This window comes from Blennius ocellaris (genome assembly GCF_963422515.1).
Source record: "Blennius ocellaris genome assembly, chromosome: 2".
NCBI classification, from domain to species: Eukaryota; Metazoa; Chordata; class Actinopteri; order Blenniiformes; family Blenniidae; genus Blennius; species Blennius ocellaris.
Genome location: NC_137651.1, coordinates 414,191 through 430,000, shown reverse-complemented (window position 1 = coordinate 430,000; position 15,810 = coordinate 414,191). Strand labels below are relative to the sequence as shown.

Sequence of the window (15,810 nt, the reverse complement as noted above, 5' to 3'; positions counted from 1 at the left end):
TGATTGAAGGTTCTGGTGGAACCTCTCCCGTGATAGTCCAATGAAAATCAATCTCGACTTGGGGGGGTCTGGGAGTCCCCTTACGGGGGGCGGGTCTGAGGGGAAGTCCTGAGCGGAGAGCCAGGAACGGGACACTGGGACCCCCCGTCCCTGATCAGCCGCCCGTTTGTACGCCGATGTGAAGGAGCCGAACCGGCTGGAGGGACCCTGACCACGGTCTCCAGGGTCCAGAATCAAGACAGGCGGGGGGGGGGGGGGGGGGGGGGGGGGGGGGGCAGGATGGGAACAGGCAGGGGGGGGCGGGGAACAGGCAGGCGGGCTGCGGGGTCTTGATCAGGGACCCCTGGAGTTTTGAGGACTCTTTAACCAGACAAGTAAATAAAGTTGAACGTTCCTCCCCGGAAACGGACCGGTCTGGTCAGGTCGCGGTGACGGTCAGTCGCCGTTGGAAACGGGACCGGTCTGGTCAGGTCGCGGTGACGGTCAGTCGTGGTGGAAACGGGACCGGTCTGGTCAGGTCGGCGTGACCGTCAGACGCCGTGGAAACGGGACCGGTCTGGTCAGGTCGGCGTGACGGTCAGTCGCCGTGGAAACGGGACCGGTCTGGTCAGTCGCGGTGACGGTCAGGCACTGTGGAAACGGGACCGGTCTGGTCAGGTCGGCGTGACGGTCAGTCGCCGTGGAAACGGGACCGCTCTGGTCAGGTCGGCGTGACGGTCAGTCGTGGTGGAAACGGGACCGGTCTGGTCAGGTCGGCGTGACGGTCAGTCGCCGTGGAAACGGACCGGTCTGGTCAGGTCGGCGTGACGGTCAGTCGCCGTGGAAACGGGACCGGTCTGGTCAGGTCGGCGTGACGGTCAGTCGCCGTGGAAACGGGACCGGTCTGGTCAGGTCGGCGTGACGGTCAGTCGCCGTGGAAACGGGACCGGTCTGGTCAGGTCGGCGTGACGGTCAGTCGTGGTGGAAACGGGACCGGTCTGGTCAGGTCGGCGTGACGGTCAGTCGTGGTGGAAACGGGACCGGTCTGGTCAGGTCGCGGTGACGGTCAGGCGCCGTGGAAACGGGACCGGTTTGGTCAGGTCGGCGTGACGGTCAGTCGCCGTGGAAACGGGACCGGTCTGTTCAGGTCGGCGTGACCGTCAGGCGCCGTGGAAACGGGACCGGTCTGGTCAGGTCGCGGTGACGCTCAGTCGCCGTGGAAACGGGACCGGTCTGGTCAGGTCGGCGTGACGGTCAGGCGCCGTGAAACGGGACCGGTCTGGTCAGGTCGGCGTGACGGTCAGGCGCCGTGGAAACGGGACGGTCTGGTCAGGTCGGCGTGACGGTCAGTCGTGGTGGAAACGGGACCGGTCTGGTCAGGTCGGCGTGACGGTCAGGCGCCGTGGAAACGGGACCGGTCTGGTCAGGTCGGCGTGACGGTCAGGCGCCGTGGAAACGGGACCGGTCTGGTCAGGTCGGCGTGACGGTCAGTCGTGGTGGAAACGGGACCGGTCTGGTCAGGTCGGCGTGACGGTCAGGCGCCGTGGAAACGGGACCGGTCTGGTCAGGTCGGCGTGACGGTCAGGCGCCGTGGAAACGGGACCGGTCTGGTCAGGTCGGCGTGACGGTCAGTCGCCGTGGAAACGGGACCGGTCTGGTCAGGTCACGGTGACGGTCAGGCGCCGCCGGAAGCCAACGAGCGTCTTGACGATGTGGCGGCGGATCTGGGCGGTCCGGACGCCGTAGATGACGGGGTTGAAGCAGCTGGGGACCAGCAGGTACATGGTGCTGAAGAAGACCAGGACGGCGGCGGGGAGGCGGCTCCTCACCCGGTACGACAGCAAGGCCACCAGCGTGACGGCCAGGCTCACCGCCATCACCAGCAGGTGGGTCACGCAGGTCTGCAGCGCCTTGGAGCCGGACGCCCCCGAGCCCAGCACGCTGACGAAGATGAGGACGTAGGAGGCCAGGATCAGGACGAAGTCCAGCACGGGGATCAGCAGCAGGGCCAGCAGGCCCGCCAGGCTGTTGGCGGCGGTGTCGCCGCAGGCACGCCCACCAGCGCCATGTGCTCGCAGAAGCAGTGCGCGATGGCGCCGGAGCAGAACGTCAGGCGCCCCGCCAGCACCACGAAGGCCGAGACCAGCGCCAGGTTCCTCAGCGCCAGGGGCGCCAGGAACCTCAGGGAGCGGGGCAGCGCCATCTGCCGGCGGTAGTGCAGCGGCGTGCAGATGGCGAAGTAGCGGTCCAGCGCCATCCAGACAGCAGGGTGCACTGCAGCGAGCCCACGAAGTGGACCAGGTGCATCTGCAGCGGGCAGCCCCCCAGCGAGACCCCCCGCCAGTCCAGCAGGAAGCTCAGCAGCATGTGGGGCACGAAGAGCAGCGGCACGCTGAGGTCCACGCCCGCCATGGCGGCCATGAGGACGTACATGGGCGCGTGGAGGCTGCGGCGCGACGCCACCACGTACAGCAGCAGGCCGTTGGCGGCCAGCGCCCCCAGCAGCAGGGAGGAGAAGGGCAGGAAGAGGAGGGGCCTCAGCGCCCCCAGCTCCTGGAAGCCGTTCAGCTCGAAGTGCGTGTGTGACGTCACGTTGTGGGGCCACGGCTCCGTCAGCAGCTCCATCCTCCACCCGCCCCCGGAGCCTGAGGACACACAAAACATCCCGTCAGCTGACTCCGCCCACCACCCAGGACTCCACCCAGGCTCTGTCGCCACGGCGACGCTTTCAAGTGAAAATACCCAACTTTGTTGCTGTTGTTTCTGGGTCCGTTACCATGACGACCGGACTGAGTCCGTTACCATGACGACCGGACTGGGTCCATTACCATGACGACCGAACTCAGTCCGTTACCATGACGACCGGACTGGGTCCATTACCATGACGACCGAACTCAGTCCGTTACCATGACGACCGGACTGAGTCCGTTACCATGACGACCGGACTGGGTCCATTACCATGACGACCGAACTCAGTCCGTTACCATGACGACCAAACTCAGTCCCTGAACTCCTGTGTGTGTGTGTGTGTGTGTGTGTGTGTGTGTGTGTGTGTGTGTGTGTGTGTGTGTGTGTGTGTGTGTGTGTGTGTGTGTGTGTGTGTCTGCTTGTTTTTCAGAAGAACAAAGTTTTCTAGTTTTATGGTGAAGTTTAAATAACGAGTCGTTATGCTGAGAGGACGGAGAGAGGATGGAGGGAGTCGTTCTCCTCTGTCAGGACGAGAGTCGTTCTCCTCTGTCATGATGGAGGGAGAATGGAGAGAGTTGTTCTCCTCTGTCCTGATGGAGGGAGGATGGAGGGAGTCGTTCTCCTCCGTCAGGACGGAGGGAGGATGCAGGGATTCGTTCTCCTCCGTCAGGACGAGAGTCGTTCTCCTCTGTCATGATGGAGGGAGAATGGAGAGAGTTGTTCTCCTCCGTCAGGACGAGAGTCGTTCTCCTCTGTCATGATGGAGGGAGAATGGAGAGAGTCGTTCTCCTCTGTCATGATGGAGGGAGAATGGAGAGAGTTGTTCTCCTCTGTCCTGATGGAGGGAGGATGGAGGGAGTCGTTCTCCTCCGTCAGGACGAGAGTTGTTCTCCTCCGTCCTGACGGAGGGAGGATGGAGCGAGTCGTTCTCCTCCATCAGGACGGAGGGAGGATGGAGGGAGTCGTTTTCCTCCGTCCTGATGGAGGGAGGATGGAGCGAGTCAGGACGGAGGAGAACGACAATCGTTCTGACAGAGCAGAATGACTCCCTCCATCCTCCCTCCTGACGGAGTGAGGATGGAGGGAGTCGTTCTCCTCCGTCAGGATGGAGGGAGGATGGAGGGAGTCGTTTTCCTCCGTCCTGACGGAGGGAGGATGCAGGGATTCGTTTTCCTCCGTCAGGACGAGAGTCGTTCTCCTCCGTCCTGACGGAGGGAGGATGGAGGGAGTCGTTCTCCTCCGTCCTCATGGAGGGAGGATGGAGGGAGTCGTTCTCCTCCGTCCTCATGGAGGGAGGATGGAGGGAGTCGTTCTCCTCCGTCAGGACGGAGGGAGGATGGAGGGAGTCGTTCTCCTCCGTCAGGATGGAGGAAGGATGGAGGGAGTCGTTCTCCTCCGTCAGGACAGAGGGAGGATGGAGGGAGTTGTTCTCCTCCGTCAGGACGAGAGTTGTTCTCCTCTGTCCTGACGGAGGGAGGATGGAGGGAGTCGTTCTCCTCCGATAGGATGGAGGAAGGATGGAGGGAGTCATTCTCCTCCGTCAGGACGAGAGTTGTTCTCCTCCGTCCTGACGGAGGGAGGATGGAGCGAGTCGTTCTCCTCCATCAGGACGGAGGGAGGATGGAGGGAGTCGTTTTCCTCCGTCCTGATGGAGGGAGGATGGAGCGAGTCAGGACGGAGGAGAACGACAATCGTTCTGACAGAGCAGAATGACTCCCTCCATCCTCCCTCCTGACGGAGTGAGGATGGAGGGAGTCGTTCTCCTCCGTCAGGATGGAGGGAGAATGGAGAGAGTTGTTCTCCTCTGTCCTGATGGAGGGAGGATGGAGGGAGTCGTTCTCCTCCGTCAGGACGGAGGGAGGATGCAGGGATTCGTTCTCCTCCGTCAGGACGAGAGTCGTTCTCCTCTGTCATGATGGAGGGAGAATGGAGAGAGTTGTTCTCCTCCGTCAGGACGAGAGTCGTTCTCCTCTGTCATGATGGAGGGAGAATGGAGAGAGTCGTTCTCCTCTGTCATGATGGAGGGAGAATGGAGAGAGTTGTTCTCCTCTGTCCTGATGGAGGGAGGATGGAGGGAGTCGTTCTCCTCCGTCAGGACGGAGGGAGGATGCAGGGATTCGTTCTCCTCCGTCAGGACGAGAGTCGTTCTCCTCTGTCAGGACGGAGGGAGGATGGAGGGAGTCGTTCTCCTCTGTCCTAACGGAGGGAGAATGGAGGGAGTCGTTCTCCTCCGTCAGGACGGAGGGAGGATGCAGGGAGTCATTCTCCTCCGTCAGGACGAGAGTCGTTCTCCTCCGTCCTGACGGAGGGAGGATGGAGGGAGTCGTTCTCCTCCGTCAGGATGGAGGGAGGATGGAGGGAGTCGTTCTCCTCCGTCAGGACGAGAGTTGTTCTCCTCCGTCCTGACGGAGGGAGGATGGAGCGAGTCGTTCTCCTCCATCAGGACGGAGGGAGGATGGAGGGAGTCGTTTTCCTCCGTCCTGATGGAGGGAGGATGGAGCGAGTCAGGACGGAGGAGAACGACAATCGTTCTGACAGAGCAGAATGACTCCCTCCATCCTCCCTCCTGACGGAGTGAGGATGGAGGGAGTCGTTCTCCTCCGTCAGGATGGAGGGAGGATGGAGGGAGTCGTTTTCCTCCGTCCTGACGGAGGGAGGATGCAGGGATTCGTTTTCCTCCGTCAGGACGAGAGTCGTTCTCCTCCGTCCTGACGGAGGGAGGATGGAGGCAGTCGTTCTCCTCCGTCCTCATGGAGGGAGGATGGAGGGAGTCGTTCTCCTCCGTCCTCATGGAGGGAGGATGGAGGGAGTCGTTCTCCTCCGTCAGGACGGAGGGAGGATGGAGGGAGTCGTTCTCCTCCGTCAGGATGGAGGGAGTCGTTCTCCTCCGTCAGGACAGAGGGAGGATGGAGGGAGTTGTTCTCCTCCGTCAGGACGAGAGTTGTTCTCCTCTGTCCTGACGGAGGGAGGATGGAGGGAGTCGTTCTCCTCCGATAGGATGGAGGAAGGATGGAGGGAGTCATTCTCCTCCGTCAGGACGGCAGGAGGATGGAGGGAGTTGTTCTCCTCCGTCAGGACGGAGGGAGGATCGAGGGAGTCAGGACGGAGGAGAACGACTCTCGTTCTGACAGAGCAGAATGACTCCCTCCATCCTCCCTCCTGATGGAGTGAAGATGGAGGGAGTCGTTCTCCTCCGTCAGGATGGAGGGAGGATGGAGGGAGTCGTTCTCCTCCGTCAGGACGGAGGGAGGATGCAGGGATTCGTTCTCCTCCGTCAGGACGAGAGTCGTTCTCCTCCGTCCTGACGGAGGGAGGATGGAGGGAGTCGTTCTCCTCCGTCAGGACGGAGGGAGGATGGAGGGAGTCGTTGTCCTCCATCAGGATGAGAGTTGTTCACCTCTGTCCTGACGGAGGGACGATGGAGGGAGTCGTTCTCCTCCGTCAGGATGGTGGAAGGATGGAGGGAGTCGTTCTCCTCCGTCAGGACGAAAGGAGGATGGAGGGAGTTGTTCTCCTCCGTCAGGACGAGAGTTGTTCTCCTCTGTCCTGATGGAGGGAGGATGGAGGGAGTCATTCTCCTCCGTCAGGATGGAGGGAGGATGGAGGGAGTCGTTCTCCTCCGTCAGGACCTGAAGCGGTGGACGTGTCCACTGCCACACTGACCTGAGACCAGCAGTCGCTCTGTGAAGGACACCGTCAGGACACCGTCAGGACACTGTCAGGACACCGCCAGGGCCTGCCCTCTGCTGGAGGGAACCGAACACCACCTTCCTCTGAGAGAGACGTCGTCTGATCTGAGAGAGACGTCGTCCGAGCAGAGAGAGACGTCTCCTGCACCGTCTCCTCGTCCCCACTGAGCCGACTCGCCTCTTTATTCCCTCCATGTGACGTCGTCCGTGTCCCCGTGAGTCACCGGCCCCAGAGAGTGACGCCAACCTGGAGGACGTCCTTCCTCCAACCAAACCTGGAGGACGTCCTCCGTCCAACCAAACCTGGAGGACGTCCTCCGTCCAACCAAACCTGGAGGACGTCCTTCCTCCAACCAAACCTGGAGGACGTCCTTCCTCCAACCAAACCTGGAGGACGTCCTCCGTCCAACCAAACCTGGAGGACGTCCTTCCTCCAACCAAACCTGGAGGACGTCCTCCGTCCAACCAAACCTGGAGGACGTCCTTCCTCCAACCAAACCTGGAGGACGTCCTCCGTCCAACCAAACCTGGAGGACGTCCTTCCTCCAACCAAACCTGGAGGACGTCCTCCGTCCAACCAAACCTGGAGGACGGTGAACCAGCAGACATTGGGGACACGTCTCCGTCTCATCATTAAGGACAATCACACTGAAGACTCCTGCACTGTAACCAGCAGCTGAGAAAAGAAAGAGAAGAATGATGGACTGTCAAAATAAAAGCACCAAGTTGGATTGTTATTACGGTGACTGTTAGCCGGGTTAGGCTGGTGACCAACCTGCTACCCGGGTTAGGCTGGTGACCAAACATCGAGCAGCAGTCTGAGAGCCTGAACTGGTTACTACTGACTAGTTAATGCTGACTAGCTAGTGCTGACTGGTTACTACTGACTGGTTAGTGCTGACTGGTTACTGCTGACTGGTTACTACTGACTGGCTAATAATGACTGGTTACTACTGACTAGTTAATGCTGACTAGCTAGTGCTGACTGGTTACTACTGACTGGTTAGTGCTGACTGGTCACTACTGGCTGGTTACTACTGACTGGCTAATGATGACTGGTAACTACTTAATGGTTGCTGCTGACTGGCTACTACTGACTGGTTACTGCTGATTGGTTAATGCTGACTGGTTACTGATGACTGATTAATGCTGACTGGTTACTGTTGACTTGTTACTGCTGACTGGTTAATGATGACTGTTTAATGATGACTGGTTACTACTGACTGGTTACTGCTGACTGGTTACTGCTGACTGGTTAATGATTACTGTTTAATGATGACTGGTTACTACTGACTGGTTACTACAAACTGGTTACTGCTGACTGGTTACTACCTACTGGTTACTACTGACTGATTAATGCTGATGGGTTAGTACTGACTGGTTACTGGTTGTAAAAGCAGTTGGATTGTTTTTATGGTGACTGTCAAAATATAACCACCGAGTTGGATTGTTATTTCGGTCACTGTCAAAATAAAGCCACCGAGTTGAATTGTTATTATGGTCACTGTCAAAATAAAAGTACCAAGTTGGATTGTTATTACGATGACTGTCAAAATAAAACCACCAAGTTGGATTGTTATTACGGTGGCTATCAAAATAAAACCACCAAGTTGGATTTTTATTACGGTGACTGTCAAAATAAAAGTACCAAGTTGGACTGCTATTACGGTGACTGTCAAAATGAAAGCACCAAGTTGGATTGTTGTTACGGTGACTGTCAAAATAAAAGTACCAAGTTGGACTGCTATTACGGTGACTGTCAAAATAAAAGCACCAAGTTGGATTGTTACTACGGTGACTGTCAAAATAAAAGCACTAGGTTAGATTGTTATTTTGGTCACTGTCAAAATAAAAGCACCAGGTTGGCTTGTTATTGGAGGACGTCATGGTGTTTGCATGAAATCATGATCAATAAAACAAACTGAAGACGTTTCATTTCTTTATTTCTGAATCAGAACGAAACAGTTGAAGAAAACACACACACACACACACACACACACACACACACACACACACACACACACACACACACACACACACACACACACACACACACACACACACACACACACACAGACCTTTCTGAGAATCTTTCTGCTGGAATAAAGGTAAAGTGAGATCGTTTCTATTCCATCAATCACTAATCTCAACCAGTCATCAATAACCAGTCAGTAGTAACCAGTCAGTAGTAACCCGTCAGTAGTAACCAGTCAGTAGTAACCAGTCAGTAGTAACCCGTCAGTAGTAACCAGTCAGTAGTAACTAGTCAGCAGTAACCAGTCATCATTAACCAGTCAGCAGTAACCAGTCAGTAGTAACCAGTCAGTAGTAACCAGCCAGTAGTAACCAGTCAGTAGTAACCAGTCAGCAGTAACCAGTCATCATTAACCAGTCAGCAGTAACCAGTCAGCATTAACCAGTCAGCACTAAATGGTCAGCAGTAACCAGTCATCATTAACCAGTCAGCAGTAACCAGTCAGCATTAACCAGTCAGCACTAAATGGTCAGCAGTAACCAGTCAGCATCAACCAGTTAGTAGTAACCAGCCAGTAGTAACCAGTCATCATTAACCCGTCAGTAGCAACCAGTCAGGAGAAACCAGTCAGGAGAAACCAGTCAGCAGTAACCAGTCAGTAGTAACGAGTCATCATTAACCAGTCATCTTTAACCAGTCAGTAGTATCCAGTCATCATTAACCAGTCAACAATAACCTGTCAGTAGTAACCAGTCAGCACTAACTAGTCAGCATTAACCACTCAGTATAAACCAGTCAGTAGTAACCAGTCAGCATTAACCACTCAGTATAAACCAGTCAGTAGTAACCAGTCAGCATTAACCAGTCAGTATTAACCAGTCAGCAGTAACCAGTCAGCAGTAACCACTCAACAGTAACCAGTCAGCAGTAGCCAGTCAGCATTAACGAGTCAGTATTAACCAGTCAGCGTAACCAGTCAGCATTAACCAGTCAGTTTTAACCAGTCAGTAGTAACCAGTCAGCATTAACGAGTCAGTATTAACCAGTCAGCAGTAACCAGTCAGTAGTGATCAGTCAGTATTAACCAGTCAGCAGTAACCAGTCAGTAGTGACCATTCAGTAGTAACCAGTCAGCACTAACCAGTCAGAATTAACCAGTCAGCATTAACCAGTCAGCAGTAACCAGTCAGCAGTAACCAGTTCAGGCTCTCAGACTGCTGGTCGGTGGTTGGTCACCAGCCTATCCCGGGTAGCGGATTTGTCACCAGCCTAACCCAGGTAGCAGGTTGGTCACTAGCCTAACCCGGGTAGCGGGTTGGTCACCAGCCTAACCCGGGGAGCCGGGCTGGTTGAGGGACGTCCCTCAGCCGTGGGACATCTTGTGGAGGACGAGCGTCCTGCAGAAGACGCGGACCTTGGTGAGGTTGAGTCCGTAGAGCGCCGGGTTGAGCAGCGGCTGGCAGGTGAGCCAGTAGAGCGACAGGACGACGCGCCCGGCGGTGGAGACGTGTCGCATGTCGAAGCGGCTCTGGGCGATCTCGAAGAAGCAGCCGCAGGAGAAGTTGAGCAGCGACGCCAGGTGGGGCCCGCAGGTGCCGGCCGCCTTGCGCCGGGTCCGCCGGGACCCCGACAGGCAGACCTGCAGGATCCGGGCGTAGGAGAAGACGATGGACAGGACCAGGCCCGCCGTGGCCGCCGTGCAGCCGGCGCCGTACACGTTGTTGGCGGTGGTGCCGGCGCACGCCAGCTTCACCACCGAGTAGTTGTCGCAGTACACCTTGGGGATCACGTTGCCGCAGCGCCGCAGCGACGCGCTGAGGGCGATCAGGACGGCGATGGTGGCGGCCGGGTACAGCCAGGAGAGGGCGACCAGGACCGCCATCCTGCAGGGCGCCATCAAGCGGCGGTACTGCAGGGGGCGGCAGATGGCGAGGTAGCGGTCGTACGACATCAGCGCCAGGCTGCAGAACTCCACGTTGGCGTAGGTGTAGATGACGAAGATCTGCAGGAAGCAGAGCGGCGCCGGCACGGCGTGGGACTCGGACAGGATGTGGACCAGGAGCAGCGGGAACAGGCCGCTGCTGCCGTACAGCTCGTTGACAAACAGGCTGACCAGGAACAGGTACATGGGCTGGTGCAGGGCCCTGTTCACGCAGATCACCAGGATCAGCAGCACGTTGCAGCACAGGGTCACGACGTAGACGCTCATGATGACGGCGAAGACCAGGTACTTCAGCAGCCCCACGTCCAGGAAGGCCTCCAGGACGAAGACCGGCGCCTGGCTGGAGTTCCTCATGGTGGACGGTCTGTCCTCACATCGTCCCTCTGTGGGTGTGTGTGTGTGTGTGTGTGTGTGTGTGTGTGTGTGTGTGTGTGTGTGTGTGTTTGTGTATGTGTGTGTGTGTGTGTGTGTGTGTGTGTGTGTGTGTGTGTGTGTGTGTGTGTGTGTGTGTGTGTGTGTGTGTGTGTGTGTGTGTGTGCAGCAGTCAGACAGCAGAGACCATCAGATCTCAGCTCGTCTCATCGTGACGTCCAACGTGAAGCAAACGACTGACGAACCAACCTCCTTCATATAAAGCTCTGCAGGGGGTCCCAGGTGTGTGTGTGTGTGTGTGGGTGTGTGTGTGTGTGTGTGTGTGTGTGTGTGTGTAAATAAAAGCTGGACTGACTGAAGACCTGAACAGGTTTGTTGATGTGACGCCGCCGTTGTTATGGCAACAACTAATGCAATGGCTGCAGTCCAATCTGAACATATTTACAATGAAAGCCTCTAAAAGATGAAGAGGAAATGAGATCAAAGACATAAAGTTTTCAAAGGAATCAAACGACTGTAAATAAATAAACAACATAAATGAAAATATCGTCTTTTATTTTAGTTACATTTTTACTCTGCAAGAAACTCTAAAGTTCCCAAACTACCAGCCTGGGACCAACGAACTGAACACATGAACACATGAACACATGAACTGAACACATGAACACATGAACTGAACACATGAACACATGAACTGAACACAAGAACATGAACACATGAACTGAACACATGAACATGAACGCATGAACTGAAAATGAACATGAACCCATGAACTGAACACATGAACACATGAACTGAACATCAACACACGAACTGAACATCAACACATGAACTGAACACATGAGCTGAACATGAACACATGAACTGAACACATGAACTGAACATGAATACATGAACGTTCAGAAGAGATCAATGAACAAAGACTGTCTTTGACCGTCTCAGCACTGAGAGACAAGAGACAGAGACACAAGAGACACTCAGGGAAACTGCTGAGTCACTGTCCTCAAGGACACTGGTGTTCTAAAAGTCATGTTCTAGCTCATGTTCTAGAGCCCTGGTTCTAGAGGTCATGTTCTGGAGCCCAGGTTCTAGAGGTCATGTTCTGGAGCCCTGGTTCTAGAGTTCAGGTTCTAGAGGTCATGTTGTAGAGGTCATGTTCGAGAGAGCACATTTCTTCCTCTTTCTCAACATATTATACATCAAAATGTAGCTACAGGCCTTGTGCTTCTCACGAGGGGACACTTTTGTCTCAGAGAGACACGGTTCTCCCTCCAGGGGACTTAATTGACAGGGAGCGCAGGATTTTCTGTAACCCGCTCCTATGTATTTTGATGAGTCATTTTCTCCCCAAATCCCCAAAGTTCAGCCATTTGTTTCAAGTCCTCACGGGGAGACGGAACCTCGTGAGGACACGAAAACCACACCGCACGTCCTTCAACTTCTCCCGACGCCCACGGTGAAGGAATTTTTCACCCAAGTGTCACGGTTCTCCAACTATAAGCAGTTGTTCGGGACCTGCGTTTGTGCTTAAACACCTTCTTCCCTCAGATAAGGTCTCATAGTCTCTGCCACCTGCAGCAGCCTGTCAATCAGGAGCCGGCTCCATGACATCACACAAGCTGCTCCCAATCTGCCTGGCAACACACACGGCTCCTCTGATTGGCTGGACCAGTAACATGATGGCTGACCACACAGTGCTCACACACACACAGTAGCTTAGGCACCATACTTTTCAATGCATTTTAATGCTGATGGCAATGACTCAGCATCAACACTTGTTAGCATGCCAATTAGCATGCTACAAAGTTTGTTCAATTGAGCTGAAATTTGGAGGGTGGCCTCATGGGGGTGCTGCGATCACGGCAGACTAGCTAATTAGCCGCCGCACAAAACCAGTTAGCTTAGCATGTCAGAATGAGATATAACTCCACATTCCAGGTCAGCCACACCTGGGAGGTATCGCAGCTGTTAGCATCACATGCTAACATGTTTGTTCAATTGAGCTGAAATTTGGAGGGTCGCCTCATGGTGGCGCTGCGATCAAGAATCACTAGCAAATGAGATGGTTTCCACATACTTTTGACCCCACCGTGGGCTCACGAGTACACTAGGGGGCCTTGCTCGGCCGCAGGAGGCGGCAGGTGGCAGGAACAATAAAATGTTCTAGTTGTTTATGTTGTTAGAAATCTTCTACATTTAATCAAAAATCTCTCCCACTTGGAGAGATTTTTAAGAAGCATGGCATGTCCTACCATTTTTATGCAGATGACTGCCAAATTTACATGCCCATTGCCAAGAATGAGCACAGCCCCCTGACACCCCTGCTCCACTGTCTAGGTGACATTAAGGCTTGGTTAGCCCAGAATTTTTCAAAACTGAATGAGGGAAAAACCGAAATGATGGTATTTGGATCAGCCCTCACGGACTTGGGATCACTCGAAAATTATTTGCATCCCAAAGTCACCAGCCTTGGCGTCACCATAGACAGTGATTTAAGATTTGATAAACAGATCAATGGCATTTTAAAATCAGGCTTTTATCATCTTCGACTTTTATCCAAGGTTAAGCCGTTTTTATCTTTTAATCTTTTTGAGCAAGTCGCGCATGCTTTTATTTCTTCTCGTCTGGACTACTGCAACGCACTTTATTCTGGCGTTAGCCACAAAGCACTTTATTCTGGCGTTAGCCACAAAGCACTTTATTCTGGCGTTAGCCACAAAGCACTTTATTCTGGCGTTAGCCACAAAGCACTTTATTCTGGCGTTAGCCACAAAGCACTTTATTCTGGCGTTAGCCACAAAGCACTTTCCCGCTTGCAGTTAGTCCAGAACGCTGCGGCACGACTTTTAACAGGGACCAAAAAACCAGAACACATCACCCCTATCCTTGCATCTTTGCACTGGCTCCCTGTTCATTTTAGAATTGATTTTAAAATGTTGTTGTTTGTTTTTAAAGCTTTGAATGGACTGGCCCCTCAGTACATTACAGATCTCATCAAAATGTACCAACCCCCCCCCTCCCCCCCCCGCGTTCTGAGGTCTGAGGGCTCCAGCTCGGGGGTCCAAAGACAAAGTGTAGAACCAGAGGGGACAGAGCGTTCTCCGTTGTCGGCCCTAAGCTGTGGAACGCTCTGCCCCTCCACGTCCCAACAGCCCCCCCACTGTGGACTGTTTTAAATCACGTCTTAAAACCCACTTTTAATCTCAGGCTTTTAACACCGCGTGAGTCGTGTGGTCCCCTGTGTCTTTTCTTTATTGTTTTATTTATTGTTCTCATTTATTTTATTGCTTTTTAAGCATTTTTATATGTCCATGTATTCTTTTAAATTGTTTTATTCTTATTTGTATTTTTTTTAATGTGTTTGTAGTTTTTAATCTGTTTTTATTTTTATTTTATGGTTTTATGCTTATTTAGTGTTGGACTGTTTCGTTTCGTTTTTTGTGCAGTCTCATGTGCAGCACTTTGGAAACGCTTTGTTGTTAAACTGTGCTATACAAATAAAGTGGATTGGATTGGATTGAATCAATGTGAAGAAATGAGCTACAAGAGAAACCCGTCTGAATGGTTTATTGTGTTCTATGTGTCCTGTTAGGTCATGTCCATACAGTTCATCTGTCCTTCTGAATTAAAAGACAAGTTCAATGCTTGTGGACAGTTCCGTCCAGCCGTGCTGGATGAAGACCTGGAGAGACAGACAGACCGTCCAAACATAGAACAAGACAAAGTATTTTTGTGGTCAACATTCAGAAGAGCTCAATGAACAACAAGGACTGTCTTTGACCGTCTCAGCTCTGAGCTGAAGACAGACACACAAGGGACACTCAGGGACACTGCTGAGTCACTGTCCTCGGGTACACTGGTGTTCTAAAAGTCATGTTCTGGAGACCAGGTCCTACAGGTCATGTTCTGGAGCCCTGGTCCTACAGGACATGTTCTAGAGACCAGGTTCTACAGGTCAGGTTCTAGAGGTCAGGTTCTAGAGGTCAGTGTCCGGCCATGGCCTTGCAGCTCAGCGTGTCTCGGTAGATGTGCCGTACTTTGGACACCTGCATGCCATACAGCAGCGGGTTGAGCAGCGGCTGTATGACCAGGAAGTAGAGCGACAGGACGCCGCGCAGCGCGGCGGGAACGTGGCTCATGTCGAAGCGGCTCTGCAGGATCTCGAAGCAGCCGCCGCAGGAGAAGTTGAGCAGCGACACCAGGTGGGGGCAGCAGGTGCTGACGGCCTTCTGCCGGGTCTGTCTGGACCCGCCGGAACAGACCCGCAGGATCCGGGCGTAGGAGAACACGATGGGCGCCAGCGGAACCAGCACCGCCAGGACCGTCCCACACAGACCGTACACGTCGTTCACGCGGTTCCCCGAACACGCCAGGCGAGCCACCAGGTAGTTGTGGCAGTACAGACTTGACCACGTTGCCGCAGAACCGCAGGCGGAGGTTGAGAGACACCGTGACCAGGACCTTCAGGAAGGAGTACGTCCACAGGACCAGGACCAGGACCAGCACCTTGCCGGGCGTCATCTGGCGGCGGTACTGCAGGGGGCGGCAGATGGCGAGGTAGCGGTCGTACGACATCAGCGCCAGGCTGCAGAACTCCACGTGGCCGTAGGTGTAGATGACGAAGATCTGCAGGAAGCAGAGCGGCGCCGGCACGGCGTGGGACTCGGACAGGATGTGGACCAGGAGCAGCGGGAACAGGCCGCTGCTGCCGTACAGCTCGTTGACAAACAGGCTGACCAGGAACAGGTACATGGGCTGGTGCAGGGCCCTGTTCACGCAGATCACCAGGATCAGAGACGTGTTGACGAACAGCACGGCGCCGTACAGCAGCGCCACCAACAGGAAGAACAGGTAGCGCAGGTTCCCAACGCTCACGTACGCCCCCAGAACCACGTAGGACAAGGACAAGTTTGACATGGTGGGGGGGAGAGAGGGAGAGAGAGAGAGACAGGGAGAGGGAAGGGGAGAGAGAGAGAGAGGCACAGAGAGACACAGAGAGACAGAAAGAGAGTGGGAGGGGGAGAGAGAGAGAGAGAGAGATAGAGAGAGACAGACAGAGAGAGAGAGAAAGAGAGAGAGACAGACAGACAGAGAGAGAGAGAGAGAGCGCGACAGAGAGAGAGAGAGAGAGAGAGAGACAGACAGAGAGAGAGAGACAGACAGAG

At 54.5% G+C, this 15,810-nt stretch overlaps 2 protein-coding genes and 1 pseudogene across 3 annotated transcripts; all 3 read right to left on the bottom strand.

Moving 5' to 3' along the window:
- Positions 1-1,637: 1,637 nt before the first annotated feature.
- Positions 1,638-2,758, bottom strand: LOC308136699 (olfactory receptor 52K1-like; annotated as a pseudogene). The gene is made up of 2 exons: positions 2,722-2,758; positions 1,638-2,624 (listed from the first exon to the last, which is right to left on the bottom strand). The product of its transcript is annotated as an olfactory receptor 52K1-like (transcript).
- Positions 2,759-9,694: 6,936 nt separating this feature from the next.
- Positions 9,695-10,627, bottom strand: LOC308136690 (olfactory receptor 11A1-like; the record flags this gene model as incomplete). The annotated part of the gene is made up of 1 exon (XM_080505140.1): positions 9,695-10,627. The coding sequence occupies one exon, from the start codon at positions 10,625-10,627 to the stop codon at positions 9,695-9,697; it is 933 nt and encodes a 310-aa protein (XP_080361266.1).
- Positions 10,628-14,628: 4,001 nt separating this feature from the next.
- LOC308136681 (olfactory receptor 11A1-like) lies at positions 14,629-15,562 on the bottom strand (the record flags this gene model as incomplete). Its single annotated transcript, XM_080505128.1, is given in 2 exon segments — positions 14,629-15,052; positions 15,054-15,562. Coding segments are annotated over 2 exon segments (933 nt in total).
- Positions 15,563-15,810: the final 248 nt, after the last annotated feature.